The sequence below is a fragment of the Pelophylax lessonae genome (genome assembly GCF_965119305.1).
Source record: "Pelophylax lessonae genome assembly, chromosome: 3".
In the NCBI taxonomy this organism is placed as follows: Eukaryota; Metazoa; Chordata; class Amphibia; order Anura; family Ranidae; genus Pelophylax; species Pelophylax lessonae.
This window is the reverse complement of record NC_138770.1, coordinates 505,215,735-505,235,455: the sequence shown is the minus strand read 5'-3', so window position 1 is coordinate 505,235,455 and position 19,721 is coordinate 505,215,735. Positions and strand designations below refer to the sequence as shown.

At 44.6% G+C, this 19,721-nt stretch overlaps 1 protein-coding gene across 1 annotated transcript in view; it reads right to left on the bottom strand.

Annotated features, from left to right (window-relative positions):
- Window positions 1–10,621: 10,621 nt before the first annotated feature.
- FAM98A (family with sequence similarity 98 member A) overlaps window positions 10,622–19,721 on the bottom strand; it is a 109,596-nt gene continuing 100,496 nt past the window's right edge. Inside the window, exon 8 of the mRNA XM_082249453.1 lies at window positions 10,622–11,478. Within this exon, the coding sequence (XP_082105579.1) occupies window positions 10,717–11,478 (762 nt within the window). The 3' untranslated portion in view covers window positions 10,622–10,716. The remainder of the gene's footprint in view (window positions 11,479–19,721) is intronic.

The following is a 19,721-nucleotide window of genomic DNA, read 5'->3' as shown; positions in this document are numbered from 1 at the left end:
GAGAAGAATTTCCTTTTGAAGACCCCTCGTGTGAAACTGAGCGAATGGGACCGCCTCGAAGGAGGACACCATCAGTCCCAGTACTCTCATACAGGTCCGAAGGGACGGCCGGTCTTTGGACATCAACAAAGGAACCGCTGACTGGAGCTTCTGGAGTTTTTCCGGGGGAAGAAACACCCTGGCAGAAGACGAGTCCAAGGTCAGGCCCAGATAGACCAGTCTCATGGAAGAGGTCAGAGACTACTTTTCAAGGTTCACGATCCAACTGAACTCCTCCAGAGTACTCATGGTGACTCACAAGTTTTCCATCAGCAACGCGGGGGACTCCGCACGGAGAATTAGATCGTCCAGGTAACCCAGGACCGATATCCTTCGCTGTCGCAACAGCGCCAGGACCAGGTCCAACACCTTTGTGAAGACCCAAGGAGCGGAGGCGAGACCAAAGGGTAACGCCACAAACTGATAGTGATCTTTTCCCATGGCAAAATGGAGAAACCGTTGGGGAGCAGTACAGATTGGAATGTGAAGGTAGGCATCCTTGATGTCTAATTGAGGCCAGGAAGTCCTCCTGATGTAGGGAGGCCACCACCGTGCAAAAACTTTCCATCTTGAACTTTTGAGCACGTAGGAACACATTCAGTGCCTTCAGGTCCAGGATCGGCCGCACCTTGCCCTCCGTCTTGGGAACCATGAACAGGTTGGAATAAAACCTGTGAAAGCTTTCCGCGTGCGGAACAGACACTATCACTCCTTGCTGTAGCAAGTCCTGCACTGCCCCATAGAGCGCTCACAAGCCATCTGGGGATGGGCGGAAATTGGAAGGGAAAAACCTGACCAGAGGAACGGATCGAAACTCGATCTTGTGTCCGGATCGCACAACCTCCGGGACCCATCATTGCTTTTGGTCCTGGTTTGAGAAAATCCACCTGCCAATTGTCCAGTCCTGGATGTGGTCCGCAGGAAATAATGCACAGTGTTTCTATCCATGAGAGAAGCTTGTTTGGTTCCTTAAAGGCAGCCAAGCTCCTCATGTCCCTTGGTTGATATATTCCAAAGAGGTGGCATTCTCTGACTGCACCAGATTTGGGTGTGCCTTTAGAATGGGGTCCAGTGCTGAGCTCCAAGATGTTGGTGGGGAGTTTGACCTCCTCCCTTTCACTCTGTCATAATTGAAGTGCTGATCATCCAGGATAAGGAATTTCTTGTTTGAGGTTACAGAAGCATGGATCGATCTAGGGAAAGTGTCTGCTTTTTTTTCCAGGCTGAATGGAGGTTTTAGAAAATTCTTGAATGGAATTGAGCAGAGTACTGCCTCGTAGGAGATCACAATTAATCCAGAACTGTCATAGCAAATCTCATTGTGTGATTTCTTTTGGATCTCAATTGTTGAGCACAAGCTCTTAGAGAAAGAACTTTGTTTTCTGAAAGAAAGACTTTTGCTTGAGACCCCTCTAGAATTAGACACAAATACTGTAGGTGCACAGAGGGCTGGGAAGCAGATGATAGGCTGAAAGACAGTGCTACAAATTAAAAATACTCATCTGCCACAGGAAACCGTAGAAAACACTGATGTAGTTGGTTAATGGGAATGTTTAGATATGCATCCTATGTGTCCACTAATGCCATGTGTTCTCCTTGTTTCAAAGAGGCAATCACTGACCTTGTTGATTCCATACAAAATTTTGGAGTGTGAAAGAATTTGAGGCATTTTAAATTCAGGATAGAACAGATACCTCCATTGGGCTTTGGTACAGTGAACAGGTTTGAATAGAATCTCTTGAACCTGTTTTGTTGGGGTGCTGGTACAATGACCCCCCTGGGACAAGAGGTGGTTCAGGGCCTTTTGCAAATCTGACTGCCCTTGAACAGTCTTTGGGTTAGGAGGTAGTGTTTAGAACCCTATCATATAGGTTTTAGAAAATGCATATTAAACCCCCAGGTCTGGGATAAATGGGAAGGATGCAAACTGCAACAGGTGTCTCCCCCACTTAGGGGTAAGGATGCCCTTTCATTGTTAAAAGGGCTTTGCTGAGAGCTTGGTGGCCAACGTTGGCCCAGCCCTGTGCCGAAAGGCAGGGTTGAACATAGGCTTTGAAGTTAAAGCCTGGGAAAAGCATGGAGGTGCTCTATATTTAGAGGAGCTAGAACCACATTAAAAGGAGGGCTTTATTACCTTTCTCTGAGAAAGCAAACTCATCTCCAGTGACTGCTTTAATGATCTGGTTGAGTTCCTCAGCAAACAGGGGTCTTTCTTTAAAGGGTATATGTGTGAGGAGCCACTTACAGGCAGGTTCTGCTGTCCAAGCATTTAACCAGATAATCTGCTGCATATAAACAGATAAGAGCCATTCTGGATATTTAAATCATGATGTGGTCCAGGGCATTTATACAGAAAAGAGCAGATGGAAGTAGTTGTAATTGCTCCCCACCTGCCAGATCCAGAAAGAAGGGGTCATGTTGATTGTTTATCACCTTGGTCAAGTTAGCTGTGGTTTGACATACTGAAATAGTAGCAAGAGTTGGTTGCAGGGCTGGGCCTGCAAGGGGTAAAAAGAGCTTTTAAAAGCAGCTCACATTTTCTGTCCAGCAAATATTTAAAAGATGGATCATGTTCATTGGGCACAGTGCAGTATTTGTTTAGGACAGAAACAGCAGGGTCAACCATAGGAATAGCCCACTATTTTGTAAATTATTTTAACTACATAAAGTTCAGAAAAGATTGCTGCCCTAGTGAAAATCCTTTCAGGAGTATGCACATTTTATCTGTCCATGAACAGGGACCAAAGGGACGTGGCAAGACAGAAGAAAGTATAATATTAAAGTGTTACTACCCAGGACCCCAAATTCACTATATCTGTTCTCCCACAGTACACAGGAACATGAAACACAACATGGAAATGCAAAAGTTTTAGTAAATATAAACTGCTAAATACCTTTTCTCATCAGCAGTTAGAGCAGTCTTGTGACTTCTATCAGTGTCTGGTTAAAGCTTGTAGGAGGAGTTTTCATTCTTTCCCCGATTGTCCCATGAGGCTGCAGGGCCCCAGAGCCTCTGTCTGGACAGTGCTGATCACAAGAAAAAAAAACTCTCTAGCAATACACACCAAACTGAGCACGTGCAGCCTTTCCTTGGGCTCTGTATGATCAGGAAATGATTAGGAAACATGGAAAAAGGTGATCAGAAGATACAGGATCAAATCGCCTTTTACACAAGGCAGAGGATTAAACCCCCTACGTTCCACAGTAAGTATAACAAGCATGCTTTACTGCATATACAGACTGATTTTAAAGCCTTTTGCCGACAGAGGCAATACGCTTTTTAACATTTGCAAGCGTATTGAGGGAAGCTCCCTCTTCAATAAAGCAAGAGTGGGTGGAAAGAAACTTTCTGCAGCTTCCTTCAACACTGCCTCTACATACTCTTTGTTACCCTCCTATTCAGCATCCTCTATGACCAGCATTTATCAGGGACCCAGTCTGGCTAATAGACGGGAGTGTAAGAGGTGTGGGCTTTTTGAGCTCTGGGCAAAGCTTGCTGAATTAGGTCCATAATCTGAGAAATTGTGATATAGATGCAGACATTTCTGCTTTTGTCAAATAGGCTACTTGTTGTATGCCTGAAATAGAGCTAGAATCAGATGCTAAAACCAATGTCAAGATCGGTTTCCGCTCTGCTGCAAGGGATGTATCATCACTCTTGAGTATTGTCGGGGGTTTCAACAGAAGGAATGTTTGCCTGCTGTTTGGAGTGGGCTTCCTTTTAACTAGTCTTTGCCATATCTACAAGTGAAGGTATTCCCCTGTGGGGCACTCATAAGGTAGTGTGCGGGAGATCGGGTAAGCTTGTTTGGTAGGAGTAGGTGGTAAACCAGGTGTAGATCATCCAGCAAGGGGTCTTCAGGGACTGGGTTCAATTGTGATAGACTACAGTCCTGGACCTGAACCACATCCTGCGGCTAACACACTGCACCGAGGTGAGCATCCCACGCAGAATCCCATGCCAGAAGCAACAATACAGGCCGTCCCCTGTGTGGGGTCCATGTATGGCTCCCAAAGTTTTACCAGAGTTGCATTCTTCTGATTACAAGGCTTCTATAGACAGTGGGTGTCAGTTGAAGAATCCTTTAGGAAAATAAAGTAGTGAAAGTGGTTTCTCTGGGAAGGAGGTATCCATTACCTACACCAAGAATGGGCAAACTACGGCCCGGCGGACCTTTTAATCCGGCCGGAGCGCTAGCTAATTTATTCAATTACAGTGGCGGCCGGTCCTAGGCTTCAGCAAAGGGTGAACCCGGGCGCAGAGCAGTGCGCCCCGAGCCCACCCATTGTGTGACAATAGCGAATGAAAATTAGCTATTGTCACACGGATCCTCCTCCTGGCCAATCAGGAAGCGGGTCTAATACCCACTTTCTGTTTGGCCACAAGGCAAACCCCATGCCATTGGCCGAGGAGGAGGCGGGAGGACTCGAGGAGACGCCGGAGGACTGAGAAGCCGCCGCAGGTAAGTGCACGTTGGTCTCTGCATTGATGGTGGGCACGCACGCTGGTCTCTGCATTGAAGGTGGGCACGCACGCTGGTCTCTGCATTGAAGGGGGGGCACGCACGCTGGTCTCTGCATTGAAGGGGGCACGCACGCTGGTCTCTGCATTGAAAGGGGGCACGCACGATGGTCTCTGCATTGAAAGGGGGCACGCACGATGGTCTCTGCATTGAAGGGGGCACGATGGTCTCTGCATTGAAAGGGGGCACGCACGATGGTCTCTGCATTGAAGGGGGCATGCTGATCTCTGCATTGAAAGGGGGCATGCTTTTCACTGTTTTGAAGGGGGCACACTGGTCACTGTGCATTGAAAGGGGGCACGCTGGTCACTGCATTGAAGGGGGCAAGCTGGTCACTGTTTTGAAGGGGGCACGCTGGTCACTGTGCATTGAAAGGGGGCACGCTGGTCTCTGCATTGAAAGGGGGCACGCTGGTCCCTGCATTGAAAGGGGGCATGCTGGTCACTCTGCAGTGAAAGGGGGCACACTATACCTTAATTACTGAAGGCCCCTTTCACACTTTTGTGACCTCAAAGTCATGCAATTTTTTACAGCGTTTTTTGCCATCTACTCTTGGTCCCATGAACCCATTGCGGCCCTTGAATCAAAATGTTTGCCCACCCCTGACCTACACCCTAGCAAAAAACTGAGGACGCAGAGTGGGGTAGGGTTATTGGGAGGGACAAGTCCTCAAACACTTGCCAGTGTCCAGTCACCTAAGGTACAAGCCTATAACCCAGGGTCTAAGAATACTCTGCCTGTGTCCTGTACGGTATGATTAACCACTTCCCGCAAAATCACATACCTGTACATCATTTTGAGGAAGTGGCTGTACGGGAGTGTCATATTTCATGTGATAACGATGCAGCTAAGCGTCTGCTAGGCCGTTCTCACAAGCAACGGGAGGGGACATCCCCACCGCCTTCTGCCGCGTCTCCTGTCTGACCAAGAGACCCGAGTGATCAGTAGGCACATCCACCAGGCGGCCGAAGTCCCGAACAAAACTGGATTCCGCTTTGATCGGGTCTCCCATGTAGGAACCCAGAAGACATCACTTCTACTTTACTCTGCAGCAAACTGCAGCGATTTGAAAAAATCCAAAGTATTTAAAAATGCTGATTTTGGCATTTTGAATTCTTTGAAGTGCAGAAGAGGGGTTTGGGGTCTTTTACGCCTCAGATCCTTCCATAAAGAGTACCTGTCACTGCCTATTACTGTCACAAGGGATGTTTACATTCCTTGTCACAGCTATAAAATTGATCAGGATTTTTTTTTTTTTTTTAAAGGGACAGTAAATAAATACATTTTTTTAAACTAAATAAGAAAAAAGCCATTTTCTTTAAAAGTGCCCCATTACCCACGTGCTCGTACGCCAAAGAAAACGCATACGTAAATTGTGCATGCAAATTTAAACAGCGCTCAAATCACACATGTAAGGTATCGCCATGATCATTAGAGTGAAAGCAAACTATCTAGCACTAGACCTCCCCTGTAACTCAAAACTGGTAACCGTTAAAACATTTTAAAGTGTCGTCTATGGAGATTTTTAAGTACAGTAATTTGTCGCAATTCCATGAGTGCAATTACACGAGTGCGTACATAATGTAAGCGTAAAAAAATTGGGCTAAAATTACTGTTTATTTAAATACAGTGAAGTGTATTTTGTCTCTGATATATATATATATATATATATATATATATATATATATATATATATATAAAATGCTTGGGGGTTCTAAGTAAATTTCTAGGAAAAAAAATGATTTTAACTTGTAAGCAACAAATGTGAGAAATAGGCCTGGTCTTTAACCTTCCTAGCGGTATTCCCGAGTGTGACTCGGGGTTAATATTCGTTGCCAAAAGCGGTAACCCTGAGCCACACTCAGGATTACCCCAGAATGATACTGACCTTCCCCTGCCATCCCTCGCCATCCTCCCGCTGTCTGTTTGGCCGATGCTGGCACCTTCTTTCGGTTCCCTTCCCTGTGAGCGCCGCGTTGCAGGGGGGTGGAAGCGGCGGGAGATTAAAAAAAAAAAAAATGACATGATACAGTGTAATCTGTTAGGATTATAACTTTGTATCATGCCATTTCAACTAGAGGCTTCTCTAGTGCCCTGCCTGTACTTTTTGCGGTACTTTGTGCCTGGAAAATTGATAACGTCCATGGCGTCCAAAAAGCATTCTTTTAGCTCAAAAACGCTTTTGGACGAACTGGAAAACAGCGACGATGAATCTGAATTATTTGAGGAACTGAGTGATAGCGATTCGTGGGAAAATTCGTCATCAGGTCCTAAAAGTGACGACAGCGACAATTCTGCGACTGAGCTCAGCGATGTGCGCCCCCAAGATTCCCATTTACTGGAGCACCTGGTATGAAAGTTGACGTTGACCATGACAACCCCTTGGCATACCTACAATTATTTCTGACCGATGAGGTTATTGAAAAAATAGTTACTGAGACAAACCGGTACAAAAAGCAACAATTGGCTATGTATCAGAAGTTTGCAAGATGCAGAAAGTGGGAACCAGTGACCAAAGATGACATTTGGAAATTTCTGGGCCTAATAATTCTTCAGGGAGTGGTGGGGAAACCCTTTCAGAATTGGTTGTGGACAACCAATACATTACTTGCCACTCCATTCTTTGGCCCGGTCATGTCAGAATAGATTTCTCCCTCATAATGAAATATCTCCACTTCAAAAACAATGAAGAATTTGATGAACTTTATTATTATTATATTATGATTTTGTGTTTCAAACTTTATTATACCCGGGATGTCTACTAGACTCTTGTTTGGACAGATTTAAGTGAGTTATTCCTAAGAATTACAGGCCTAAAATATAAAACCTATTTCCATGCAAAACAATGTACCGCTTTTAGCACAAACATTCTGACATAATCAGACCACCAGGGAGGTTAAGTGGTTAAAGAAAAATCCACCAAAAATGGTTTCGAGTTTTTGGCAGGATTGGACTAACCAGATAGCTCATATGAATTTGGGTTGGTTAATTTGACTGTAAAAAATCTTGCCCAGCCCATTAATGGGCACTGGTAGCACCCAATAATGAATTCTTAGTAGATTGAGAACAGAGGATTTCTGCTGTATTGTGTTGCTGTGTGTTAGGGCCTGGAACTACTGGCCTACTGAGACTACCCCGATTGTCCATTCCTTCAGACTGCACACTGCCTTACTCAAATCAATTTTGAGTGCTTTCAGGGCATCAAGACTGAACAAGCTAAAGACACTCCGTTTCCTCTGTTTTCCAGGTGGTTGCCTAAGTGCCAATCTTCTGTTTTGCAACTGTCACTTCTTGCTGGCTGCTCTTCAGGAAGTACTGTACCCATCAACAATATATGTTGGCTCTGACGTGGAGCCTGCAAGTAGAGGAGACAGCTGAAGATCACAGGGTTCCACACAAATGTGCTCCCCCGCTTGGGGAGGTGAGAGGAATAACAGCTTATGGAAAAGCAAGCACAGGTTACTGGGAATAGTGGAGAAGACTATACATTGCAGGGAAGAAGACATTGTTGAGAGGGAATAGTAGCGAGTTCTGCCTAAAAATGTAAACGCACATGCCCTTGTGTTGAAACCAGAAATCGTCTTACCAGAATATAATTTGAGAAGAATAGGAATGCAGCCGTCACTATACCATACCATTAACAAGAAATAACAGTAAATGAGACTTTAGCCAGGCAATCTTTATTGCTCACCTTTCACACAAACAGCATACGTTCAGCTGGCTTCCTTCACAGCTTAACATGGCTTATTTACACAGTAAACCCATCAAAAAGCATAATGTAGCTCTTGGAAAAGATCACACATCCACAAAGGTTTTGCTTCTTTTTAAATATTCTGGGCATAAACCCACTTTGCTCACAGAGTAGTGCATTCGTTGGGAGGCAGAATAGGAAAAAATGGGGATAAAAGTGGTGTGGAATCTTGCACACACAAGGGAGAAAAAAAAAATGTTTTTAACGGTTTTCAAGTAATTTATCTGAAAATATTAGTGTTTTATGAAAGCAGCCGAGTCCTTTAAGGCAGCCACATTTGACATTTGAAGACCACAGCTATGACTTGCTTAAGCAGCACTGATCCCCTTGAGCTGAATGTGATGTGCAATTGCTAGATGAAAGATGGAAGGCTTGATTGCCCCAAATACTGCTGTAGAGCTCATGTAATAACAATTACCTTATCAGAAAAGCAATAGCAACAAACTTTTAAAAAGGTAAGTGCACTTTAAAACAAAGGGAGCTTATCTTTTTTGTGTCCTTTTCCTGACTTCACCTAATCCAACACCCTGCCCCTCCACACATGCATACTTAAGTCAATCTGATGGCTGTGGTTTCACTGTTTTGAGCCATACACACTATAAGATTTTCTGAAGACTTTTTCCTTTAGACTTACCAAAACCATATAATATGAGGTCAGACCTAAACACTTTCCATTTGTATGCAATCTGGCAGGCCCTTGCACTACATAGAAAAGGTAAATCTGAAGGAAAAAGTCTTCAGAAAATCTGATAGGGTGTATGGCCCTTTAGTTGACACCCAGAGATGCAAGTCTGCTTTGTCCTGGCGGCACCTGTACATTACATCCCCTTAGACTTATCCAGGATCATCTCAGGAATTGAGTCAAAGGGACCCTCATGCTCAGGCACAGCAACACTGGATGTAAACAAACAGTGGAGCCACAGCCTGTAGATCAAGGTTTGTATGCCTCTCTGAAGGAGGAAGGGTGGGTAAGGTCACGGTAAGTGGACAAAAAGAAAATATGTAATTTGTTTTAAAGTGCACTTGTCCTTTAAAAAAAAAAAACAAAAAAACAATTTAAAGCATGCAGCATATGCATTTGAAGGCAGTGTAAAATGTACACATTCATCATATAAACATTATTTCAAAACCATAGAAGATAAGCATATGGAGCGGCTAATCTTTCATCTGTAATGCGAGATAGAACAACATTCGAAGGGCATATTTAATAAGACAAAGTGCAGTAACAAATGCTGATCATCTTTTTCTATTCTGTTAGGAAATTTGATTGTTATATCCATATCTATCTTTAAACAGGATATTCACGTGTGAAGAGACTGGCAACACATTAATTGTGAAACTTTTATGAAAAAGGCAGAATACCTTAAACTAAAGGGAGCTCAAAGAAATCCCAAACAAGGTTAAATATATTTTCACTTTTTACTTCGAAAAATATTTATATAAAAAGGAAACATAAAAACAGCCCATTTATATAAAAAGAATGAAAAAAAACATGTAAACAGAAGTGTAGGCGTTGCCCATAGTGACCAATTAGAATGTATCCTATTCTCTGGGATAATTAAACAAGGAAACCTACTTGTCATTTTGGGTTGACTCCACATTTGTTCCAATGTGCCCCCCCCCCTTTATTTATTTATTTATTTTTTTAATAAAGATGCCCTGCAACAGAATATACTATTAGCACATTCTAAAACCATTACCATATTTATTTCAAAGAAGAACTTATTATTTGAGATGTAGGGTGAGAATGGCATCTTATGTACAAAAAAAGCCACACATACAGGTCTGTGCTATGAAGTTACCATCCCAGCAAGGTTATTCACTTTTACACTGCTTGATAGGCTGTCCTTCCCTGAAACAATCAGGCCGATTACAATCTGACAGGCTGAAACAAGGAAAGGAGTATGCATTTGTTTTGTAAAGCAGATCTTTAATGGGGGAGTTGTAGAACAAAAAAAAAAAAAAAAAAATGTACCGAGCCAAGCAACAGGCAACTTAATACACAAGTTTACTAAACTGCTGTAAACTGATTAAAAAAAAAAAAAAATGTATGATGTCAACAAAACCAGGGCACGAATCACTGTCCTCGCTTAAGTAAATACATTTCTGGGAGGAGTTTTAATTTAACCTGTGAATATTACCACTGTTTATCCATCTCTGCAAACGGTATTTTCTCTGAGAATTTTGGAGTGAAAAAGGTGACCTCAACAAACCACATCTCTAAAGAAACCCAAGAGTGAGAACACAATTTTATTATGTCCACACATGCTTCAAAGCAATGGGACAATGCAAAACAAGATTAAAAACAAAAAAACAAAAAAAAAAAATAAAAATAAAAAACCTTTCTGATCAGGTTGTCACAACTATTACGTGAGCTCTACTTTAAGTGAAACTAGAATGATCTCAACTGGTGTAATGTCTTCCTTGTCCAAAACCAGACTGATTATATTGATAACCTCCATGTTGAAAGTGCTGCTCAAACTGACCACCTTGGTTGTATGTTTGTGCACCACGGCCACCCCAACCCCCACCTTGCCCTCCTCTTCCACCACGACCACCCCTTCCCCCTCTTCCGCCTCCACGGCCACTTCCTCGGTCATTGTGATGGCCACCATCTTGAAATCTGTTGTCTTGTTGATAACCTCCTCCTTGATAACCACTACCAGAGTAGGATGAACCTTGGTAGCCTCCATAGCCTCCTCCCTGGTATCCACTTCCACCTTGATATCCACCACCTCCGCCTTGATATCCACCGCCTTGATACCCTCCTCCGCCACTCTGGTAGCCTCCAGTTTGATAGCCAGAATCTCTAAAGCCTCCATCCTGGTAATGTCCACCAGAACCACTGCCACCACCATCTGTCCAGCCTCCTTGTACTTTACTTCCTCTACCTCCTCTGTTTCCTTGATCATAGTTGCCACGTCCTCGTCCTCCACCTTGCTCATAGCCACCACGCCCACCTCCCTGTTCATAGCCACCACGGCCACCTCCCTGTTCATAGCCTCCTCGGCCACCATAAGACTGTTCATATCCACCTCTTCCTCCACCTCTACCACCACCTTGTTGGGGGCCATCTTGTCTCTTCTGCCAAGGTGGCATTTCTGGCGGAGGAGGTTCTATTTCATTGGGTCTACCACCTCTGTCAGGAACTCTTCCCATTAACACCTGTAATAAAAAACATTGTTTGTATAAACTCTGCAATATTAAATATAGTACAGCACTCATAATAAGACAACAAAAATGGTATAGCTTAATACACAATGTTCTTTATAAGGGGAAAAACATGCTCAGCTTGTTGAATTAAAATCAAAAGCAATAAACGTATCTTGCACTTATGGCTTTGTAGGATGCCATTATTAAGTATCTCAGAACAACAAAGTTTCTCTAACAGTGTAGAATCAATCACAAGGACAGTAGGGACACAATAAGGGTGGGGAGGGGTAGAAACTCTGTGCATTAAAGGAAGTCACCTGCTGAGCAGTGACCTGTATTTAGTAGGTCACCTTGTGTCTAACTGCTGTGACTAAAATGCAATAAAACATGTTCTGCTGTAAAAATAAAAAGGTCAGTAAAGACAAGCAAGAGTTCGTTCTTCTATATAGCCAGCTTACCCAGATTTTGTAATGTTTATTATAGTTTGCCCTTTGAAGAATAGAAATCTCTGCCATCAAATGTATCCTACTAATCCGTAATATCACTCCTCTACTAATGGTGGTTTGGAACTTTTGCAATATCTAGGGATCAGACTTTTTAGTGCATTCAGGTGGTATGGTAGCAATTTCTTATATGGGGAAGAGACATCCTTGTGTTCTGAAACAGGACCTAACGGTCTTGTTGAATGGTCACTGTAGTAATCTTTACTATGAAGTTAGCAATCGGTTTCCAATAAAGTTTAATAAGAAGGCACTGCCACAAAATGTGGGAAAGAGTTCAAGATGCCAGTCCACAACTCCAGTGCATTGGAGAAACCCAGGATTCCCACCGACTTAAGCGCATTGGGTCTCTGTACCAACGAGCTACAATTTTTTTAACCTTTTCACTACCGCCAACATATATCCTGCTGCGGTAGCAGCAGGGGGTTTAACAATACAGCAGCTGGGAGTGAGTGTAACTGACTGTTTCTGTCAGGTGGAAACGATTCGGTGGCTACAAAGAACCCATTGACACCAATTATTGTTCCCTCCCCCACAATGTTTCCTGGGCTTTGCTGTCCCACTTGTGAGCATGGGACCTCCAGGACAAGTGTCACTGAGTAGGTAGAATAAACATGGTCACGATGTGCGTTATGCAATTGCAGGTTCAGTCTTCACTGTGATCTGCGTTCCATTCGCTTCAGGGTAAGGCAGGTGAGACATCGGGGATCCAGTAGATCCCTGATGACTCAAAGAAAACCTATCCCCCTCCACCTCCAAAAATTACAAATTTTAAGCTACCTCTGCCACCACGTGCATGCACATATGAATGCAAAGCCACAGAACAGGGGTGCCTATGTATGTAAACGTCAATTGTGCTACCCGTTCCATATCGCCACACACACGGAAGTAAGAGCAATAATTTTAGCGCCATTATGCATCGTAACTCTAAACTGAGGACCTGTAGGTGTCTTTAATGCTTAGCCCATGGAAAATTTTGGACGCTGAAATTGATAATTTAAGAGGAGCGTGCAATTTTTTAAGGATCGACATGTTTGGTATCTTTTTACTCTGTGCTATCTCAGCTTTTATATTTGATCAAAAACTGGGTAATACAGTGGGGAAAAATTGGATTTTTGTCTTACCGTAAAATCCTTTACTCTGATGTTCATTGACGGACACAGCTCCAGAGTTGAAACCATGCCCAAAAGTCTAGTGGTGTATGTCTGTTTAGTTCTTATTTCCAAAAGATCAAAATGCCTTGACACCTTTGATCTACAGAGGACGCACTAGGACTATATGATGTTATGATGTTAGAAAGCTCTCTCAGCCAGACCTGGAAGGATCTGGGGAATGTCAGCAGTGGCAAGTACTCTTTAAACACACTGGCTCAATAAATAAACCCAGGCAAATCAATCCCATGTAAACACACTGGCTCAATAAATAAACCCAGGCAAAGCAATCCCATGTTTGACTTACTGTAAATCCATTTCTCTGATGTTCATTGACAAACACAGCTCCTGATATTTATAACCATTGGTTTATACTACTCCCTACAGGAGTAGGACACTAGGCAGAAAAGAATTCTGGCTATACCCATGTGCATTCCCAGGGGATATACTCCCTCTCTCTGCTATAGCCACTCAGTTTTGTTACAAGCAGTGTGAGGCGAATTCTAACTCCATAGGAGGGGTGGGTGCTGTGTCCAGAGAACACTAGAGAAATGGATTTTACGGTAAGTCAAAAATCCCATTTTCTCTTTCACTCATTGGCAGACACAGCTCCTGATATTCATAATCATTGGGACGTCCCAAAGCAGTGTTAAACATAAGGTGTGGGAATAACAAAAAAATTCCCATGGCTAAACATTAGCCAACCAGGCAAAAGGAGCTCAACCAAACAGCTGGAGCCCACCTGAAAAAAAAACAACACACCCTCAAAAAGGATCCGGTCTTCTAAACAGCAGCCTGCAACACCTTGCGGCCAAAAGAAGCATCTACAGATGCCAACACATCCACTTTATAAAACTTTGTAAAAGTGTGCACCCAATACGGGTGAGAGCGCACCTTCATGCAGAAGGAGCCTTGTCCCTGGAGAAGCCCGATCTTGGCTTGCCAGACCAGGTTCATTTGGATCCTCCAGAAGAGGCCCTGAAAGGCTTTGAGCCCTTGTCAGTCGACCCTGAAGGATGAGAAAACTTCTTAGGAGCTGAGAAGGAAGGCTCACGTCTATGACGAGGTTTCTTTCCCTTAGTAGTCTGCGGAAGAAAAGTACTCTCCCCCCCTGTGAGACCTTTGAGGTTATCCAGGGTAGCTCCAAACAGGCGATCTCCTTGAAAAGGAGGATCAGTCAAGGCCTTTTTCTAGCTTTTTTTTCCTTTTGCCAGGACCAAAGATCCCAGCAAGGAAATAGGTCCTTACTCCTCGCTAGCAGAGAGAGGGAGAATACCCCCTGGGACTGTCCATGGGTGTAGCCAGAATTATTTTCTGCCTAGTGTCCTACTCCTGTAGAGGGGCAGTATAACTTAATGGTTATGAATATCAGGAGCTGTGTACGTCAATGAACGAAAGAAAATACATTTTTCCTTACCCCTGCTGACTGTGACTAGACATCACACACACATTATAATATATATATATATAATATAAGTGTGCGATGTCTAGTCATAGTCAGCAGGGGTAAGGAAAAAGTATATTCTATATAAGCTGCGGTTATCAATTGCCTGTACACCTTTTTTCTACCACACAACTTTCTATTAATATGCTTGGATACAGCCCCCTGAACAACCAGCTTCTTTAGCCTTTTTTGTGACTTAAGCCTCGTACACACGCACCGATTGTTGGCCGTGAATTGTCGGCCAACGTCCGATCGGCCGATTGTCGGCTTGTTAGTATGATGCTTCCGACAACCAACTGCGACTTTTCGGCCAAACAAAATCTGGTGTGCATGCTATAAAATTTTTGTTGGCCATCAACAGACCGGCCGATTGTTCCTCAGTCAGTACAGATTTCAGCAGACAAAAATCAGATGAGCAAGACTGGGCATGCTCAGAGAATAAAAAAAACACACTGAAAGTTAACCAGCACATGACATCACTTCTGAAGTTGGTTTTTGTTGGCCAACAAAAGTCCAGGGCAAGTCTAGAGCACATTTCAACCAACACAACAACACTAGACAAAAGACGGCCGATCGGTCGGCCAACAATCTGTGCGTGTGTACGGGGCTTTACTCTCCTTGTGGAGGGTGTCAATGTTTTCTGTACAACTGTCAAGGGAACAGTCTTCCCTATGATTGTGTAACCTACTGAACCAGACAGACTAGTTAAAGGCTCAGGAAACCTTTAAGCCTCATGCACACTGGACGTTTTTGGAGCTGCTGTTAGCAGCGCCAGACGTTTTTTTTTGCAGCTGCAGAACGCCCATCCATGTTATTCTATGGCCTCATGCACACATAGAGCTTTTAGGAGCTCCAAGTGGGATAGGCGTTTTACAGCTACAAAAAAAATCCAGGAACTGTGCGTTCTGGAGCTGCAGCGTCAAGCTGTAAAAACGACCCTTCGGCTCTGGTATGGAATTTGAGGGTAGCCCCACGCCGAAAAAACGGCGTGGGGTCCCCCCCAAAATCCATACCAGGCCCTTATCCAAGCATGCAGCCCGGCATACCAGGAAAGGGGAGAGGACGAGCGAGCGGCCCCATCCCCCCTGGATCATACCAGGCCACACGCCCTCAACATGGGGGGGTGTGGGTGCTTTGGGGCAGGGGGGGCTCTGCACCCCCCACCTCAAAGCACCTTGCCCCCATGTTGATGAGAACAAGGGCCTCATCCCCACAACCCTGGCCGGTGGTTGTGGGGGTCTGCGGGCAGGGGGCTCATCAGAATCTGGAAGCCCCCTTTAACAAGGGGGCCCACCAGATCCCGGACCCCCCTCCCTATGTGAATGGGTATGGGGTACACTGTACCCCTACTCATTCACCACATAAAAGGCAGTGTATGGAAATAACGACAGGAGACGTTTTGGAAAGTTTATTAAAAATTTTCATCCGGCTCTTCTGGTCTTCTCCTCTCCGGGGTCTTCTGCTCTTTTGCTGTCCGCCCTTCTGCTGTCCTCTCTTCTTGTCTTCTCCCCTCCGGGGGTCTTCTGCTGTCCGCTCCTCTCTGGGGTCTTCTGCTCTTTTGCTGTCCGCCCTTCTGCTGTCCTCTCTTCTTGTCTTCTCCTCTCCGGGGGTCTTCTGCTGTCCGCTCCTCTCTGGGGTCTTCTGCTCTTTTGCTGTCCGCCCTTCTGCTGTCTTCTCCTCTCCGGTCTTCTGCTCTTTTGCTGTCGGCTCTTCTTCTTCCTCCGGTCCTCCTCCGACGACGCCTCCGGCGATTATGCCGATCTCTGCAGCTTATTATATAGCCATTAGGGGCGTGGCCGCCAGATGACGTCATCGGGAGACCACGCCCCCCCTTGTGTCACATGTGACGCCATCTGTGACACAAGGGGGCGTGGTCTCCCGATGACGTCATCTGGCGGCCACGCCCCCAATGGCTATATAATAAGCTGCAGAGACCAGAGACTGGCATAATCGCCGGAGACGTCCTCGGAGGAGGACCGGAGGAAGAAGAAGAGCCGACAGCAAAAGAGCAGAAGACCGGAGAGGAGAAGACAAGAAGAGAGGACAGCAGAGGGGCGGACAGCAAAAGAGCAGAAGACCCTGAAGAGGAGCGGACAGCAGAAGACCCCCGGAGAGGAGAAGACAAGAAGAGAGGACAGCAGAAGGGCGGACAGCAAAAGAGCAGAAGACCCCGGAGAGGAGCGGACAGCAGAAGACCCCCAGAGAGGAGAAGACAAGAAGAGCCGGATGAAGATTTTTAATAAACTTTCCAAAACGTCTCCTGTCGTTATTTCCATACACTGCCTTTTATGTGGTGAATGAGTAGGGGTACAGTGTACCCCATACCCATTCACATAGGGAGGGGGTCCGGGATCTGGTGGGCCCCCTTGTTAAAGGGGGCTTCCAGATTCCGATGAGCCCCCTGCCCGCAGACCCCCACAACCACCGGCCAGGGTTGTGGGGATGAGGCCCTTGTCCTCATCAACATGGGGGCAAGGTGCTTTGAGGTGGGGGGTGCAGAGCCCCCCTGCCCCAAAGCACCCACACCCCCCCATGTTGAGGGCGTGTGGCCTGGTATGATCCAGGGGGGGTGGGGCCGCTCGCTTGTCTCCTCCCCTTTCCTGGTATGCCGGGCTGCATGCTTAGATAAGGGTCTGGTATGGATCTTGGGGGGGACCCCACACCGTTTTTTCGGCGTGGGGCTACCCTCAAATTCCATACCAGACCCGAAGGGCCTGGTTTGGAACCTGGGGGGGGGAACCCCACGCCATTTTTTCCCCCATTTTGGCGTGGAGTTCCCCCTCAAGATTCTCACAGCGCAAGTCGCGCCGCAGGTCGGATCACCCTGATCCGACCTGCGGTGCGACTTCCATTCAAATCAATAGGCTCCCATAGGGAACCATTGATTTTGAATGGAGGCAGAAAAAACGCTAACAGCTACTGTGGCCAAACGTGCAAAAACGCTAATTGAAAAAGCTACTGAAAGCACGTTTTTACAGCTGCTGTTTCCCAGCGTCAAGTAAACAGCTTTGGAGCACGTTTTTATGACGCCCTGTGTGCATGGAGCCTTACAGATGTTTTGAGTTAATCAGCTGATCAGAGTGTGACACCATGAGTCTACAATGTTAAACTTTTTGAAATAGTCAAATTTTCTGGGATACAGAATTTTGGGTTTTCACGAGCTGTAAACCATAATCAAAATTAAAAGAAAGAAATGCTTGAAATATATCACTCTGTTTAATGAATCTATATAATATATAAGAGTTTCACTGTTTGAATTGAATTACTGAAAAATTAACTTTTTAATTATATTCAATTTTTTTGATATGCACCTGTATATACATCACATCTGGAAAGTATTCATTGCACTTCACTTTTTCCACATCTTGTCATGTTACACCCTGATTATTCCAAAATAGATTAAATTCATTTTTTTCCTTAAACATCTACAAACAATACCCCAAAATGACAACGTGAAAAAATTTGTTTGAAATCTTTGCAAATTTATTTAAATAAAAAAAAAAATCACCTGTACATAAGTATTTACAGCCTTTGCCATGAAACTCAAAATTGAGCTCAGGCGCATACGGTTTCCACTAATCATCCTTGATATGTTTCTCCAACTTGATTGTCATCCTATTGACTGCACATTATTTTGAAAGGCCACACCTGTCTATATAAAAGGTCCCACAGTTAACAGTGTATGTCAGAGCACAAAACAAACCATGAAGTCCAAGGAATTGTCTGTAGACCTCTGGGACAGGATTGTATTGAGGCAGATATCTGGGGAAGGGTACATAAAATTTTCTGCAACATTGAAGGTCCCAATGAGCACAGTAGCCTCCATCATCCGTAAATGGAAGTAGTTTTGAATCACCAGGACTATTCCTAGAGCGGGCCGCCTGGCCAAAACTAAGTGATCGGGGGAGAAAGGCCTTAGTCAGGGAAGTGACCAAGAACCCGATGTTCACTCTGACAGAGCTCCAGCGTTACTCTGTGGAAAGAAGAGAACCTTCCAGAAGGACAACCATCTCTGCAGCACTCCACCAATCAGGCCTGTATGGTAGAGTGGCCAGACAGAAGCCACTCCTCAGTAAAAGGCACATGACAGCTCGCATAGAGTTTGCCAAAAGGCAACTGAAGGACTCTCTGACCATGAGAAACAAAATTATCTGGTCTGATGAAACAAAGGTTGAACTCTTTGGCCTAAATGGCAAGCATTAAATCTTTAGGAAACCTGGCACTGCTCATCACCTGGCCAATTCTATTCCTACAGTGAAGTATGGTGGTGGCAACATCATGCCGTGGGGATGTTTTTCAGTGGCAGGAACTAGGAGACTAATCGGGATTGAGGAAAAGATAATCGCAGCAATGTACAGAGACATCCTTGATAAAAACCTGCTCCAGAGCGCTCTGGACCTCAGACTGGGGAGAAGGTTCATCTTCCAACAGGACAACGGCCCTAAGCACACAGCTAAGATAACAAAGGAGTATCTATGGGACAACTCTGAGTGGCCCAGCCAGAGCCCAGACTTGAACCTGATTGAACATCTTTGGACAGATCTGAAAATGGCTGTGCACCGACGTGCCTCACCCAACCTGATGGAGGTCCTTCAAAGAAAAAAATGGGAGAAACTGTAAAAAAAAAAAAAAATAGGTATGCCACGCTTGTAGCATCATACTCAAGAAGACTTGAGGCTGTAATTGGTACACAACAGTGCTTAAACAAAGTATTGAGCAAAGGTTGTGAATACTTACGTACATGTGATTTTTTTTGTTTTTTATTTTAAATAAATTTGCAAAGATTTCAAACAAACTTCTTTCACGTTGTCATTATGGGGTATTTGTAGTTTTTTGAGGTAGATAATTAATTGAATCCTTTTTGGAATAAGGCTGTAACATAAAATGTGGAAAAATTAAAAGTGCCTTTAAAAGTAGACAAGGAATTTGTTTCAGGGAGGAGAAAGTCTGTCTGTCAACCGTTTGTCCTAGTGTGTAAACGCTGGACAAGGGATACAGATCTCCCTAGCCCAGGATCTAATCTACCTCTCTTGCCTTAGCAAGGCTTCTTCCTGCCTGATGGTTGATGTGTTGTGGGCATTGTATGCCTAAATCCAGATTGAATGAACCCAAAGGAGGATGGTTCAGTGCTGCAGAAGTCAAAGTCTCCCAAGTAAGAAT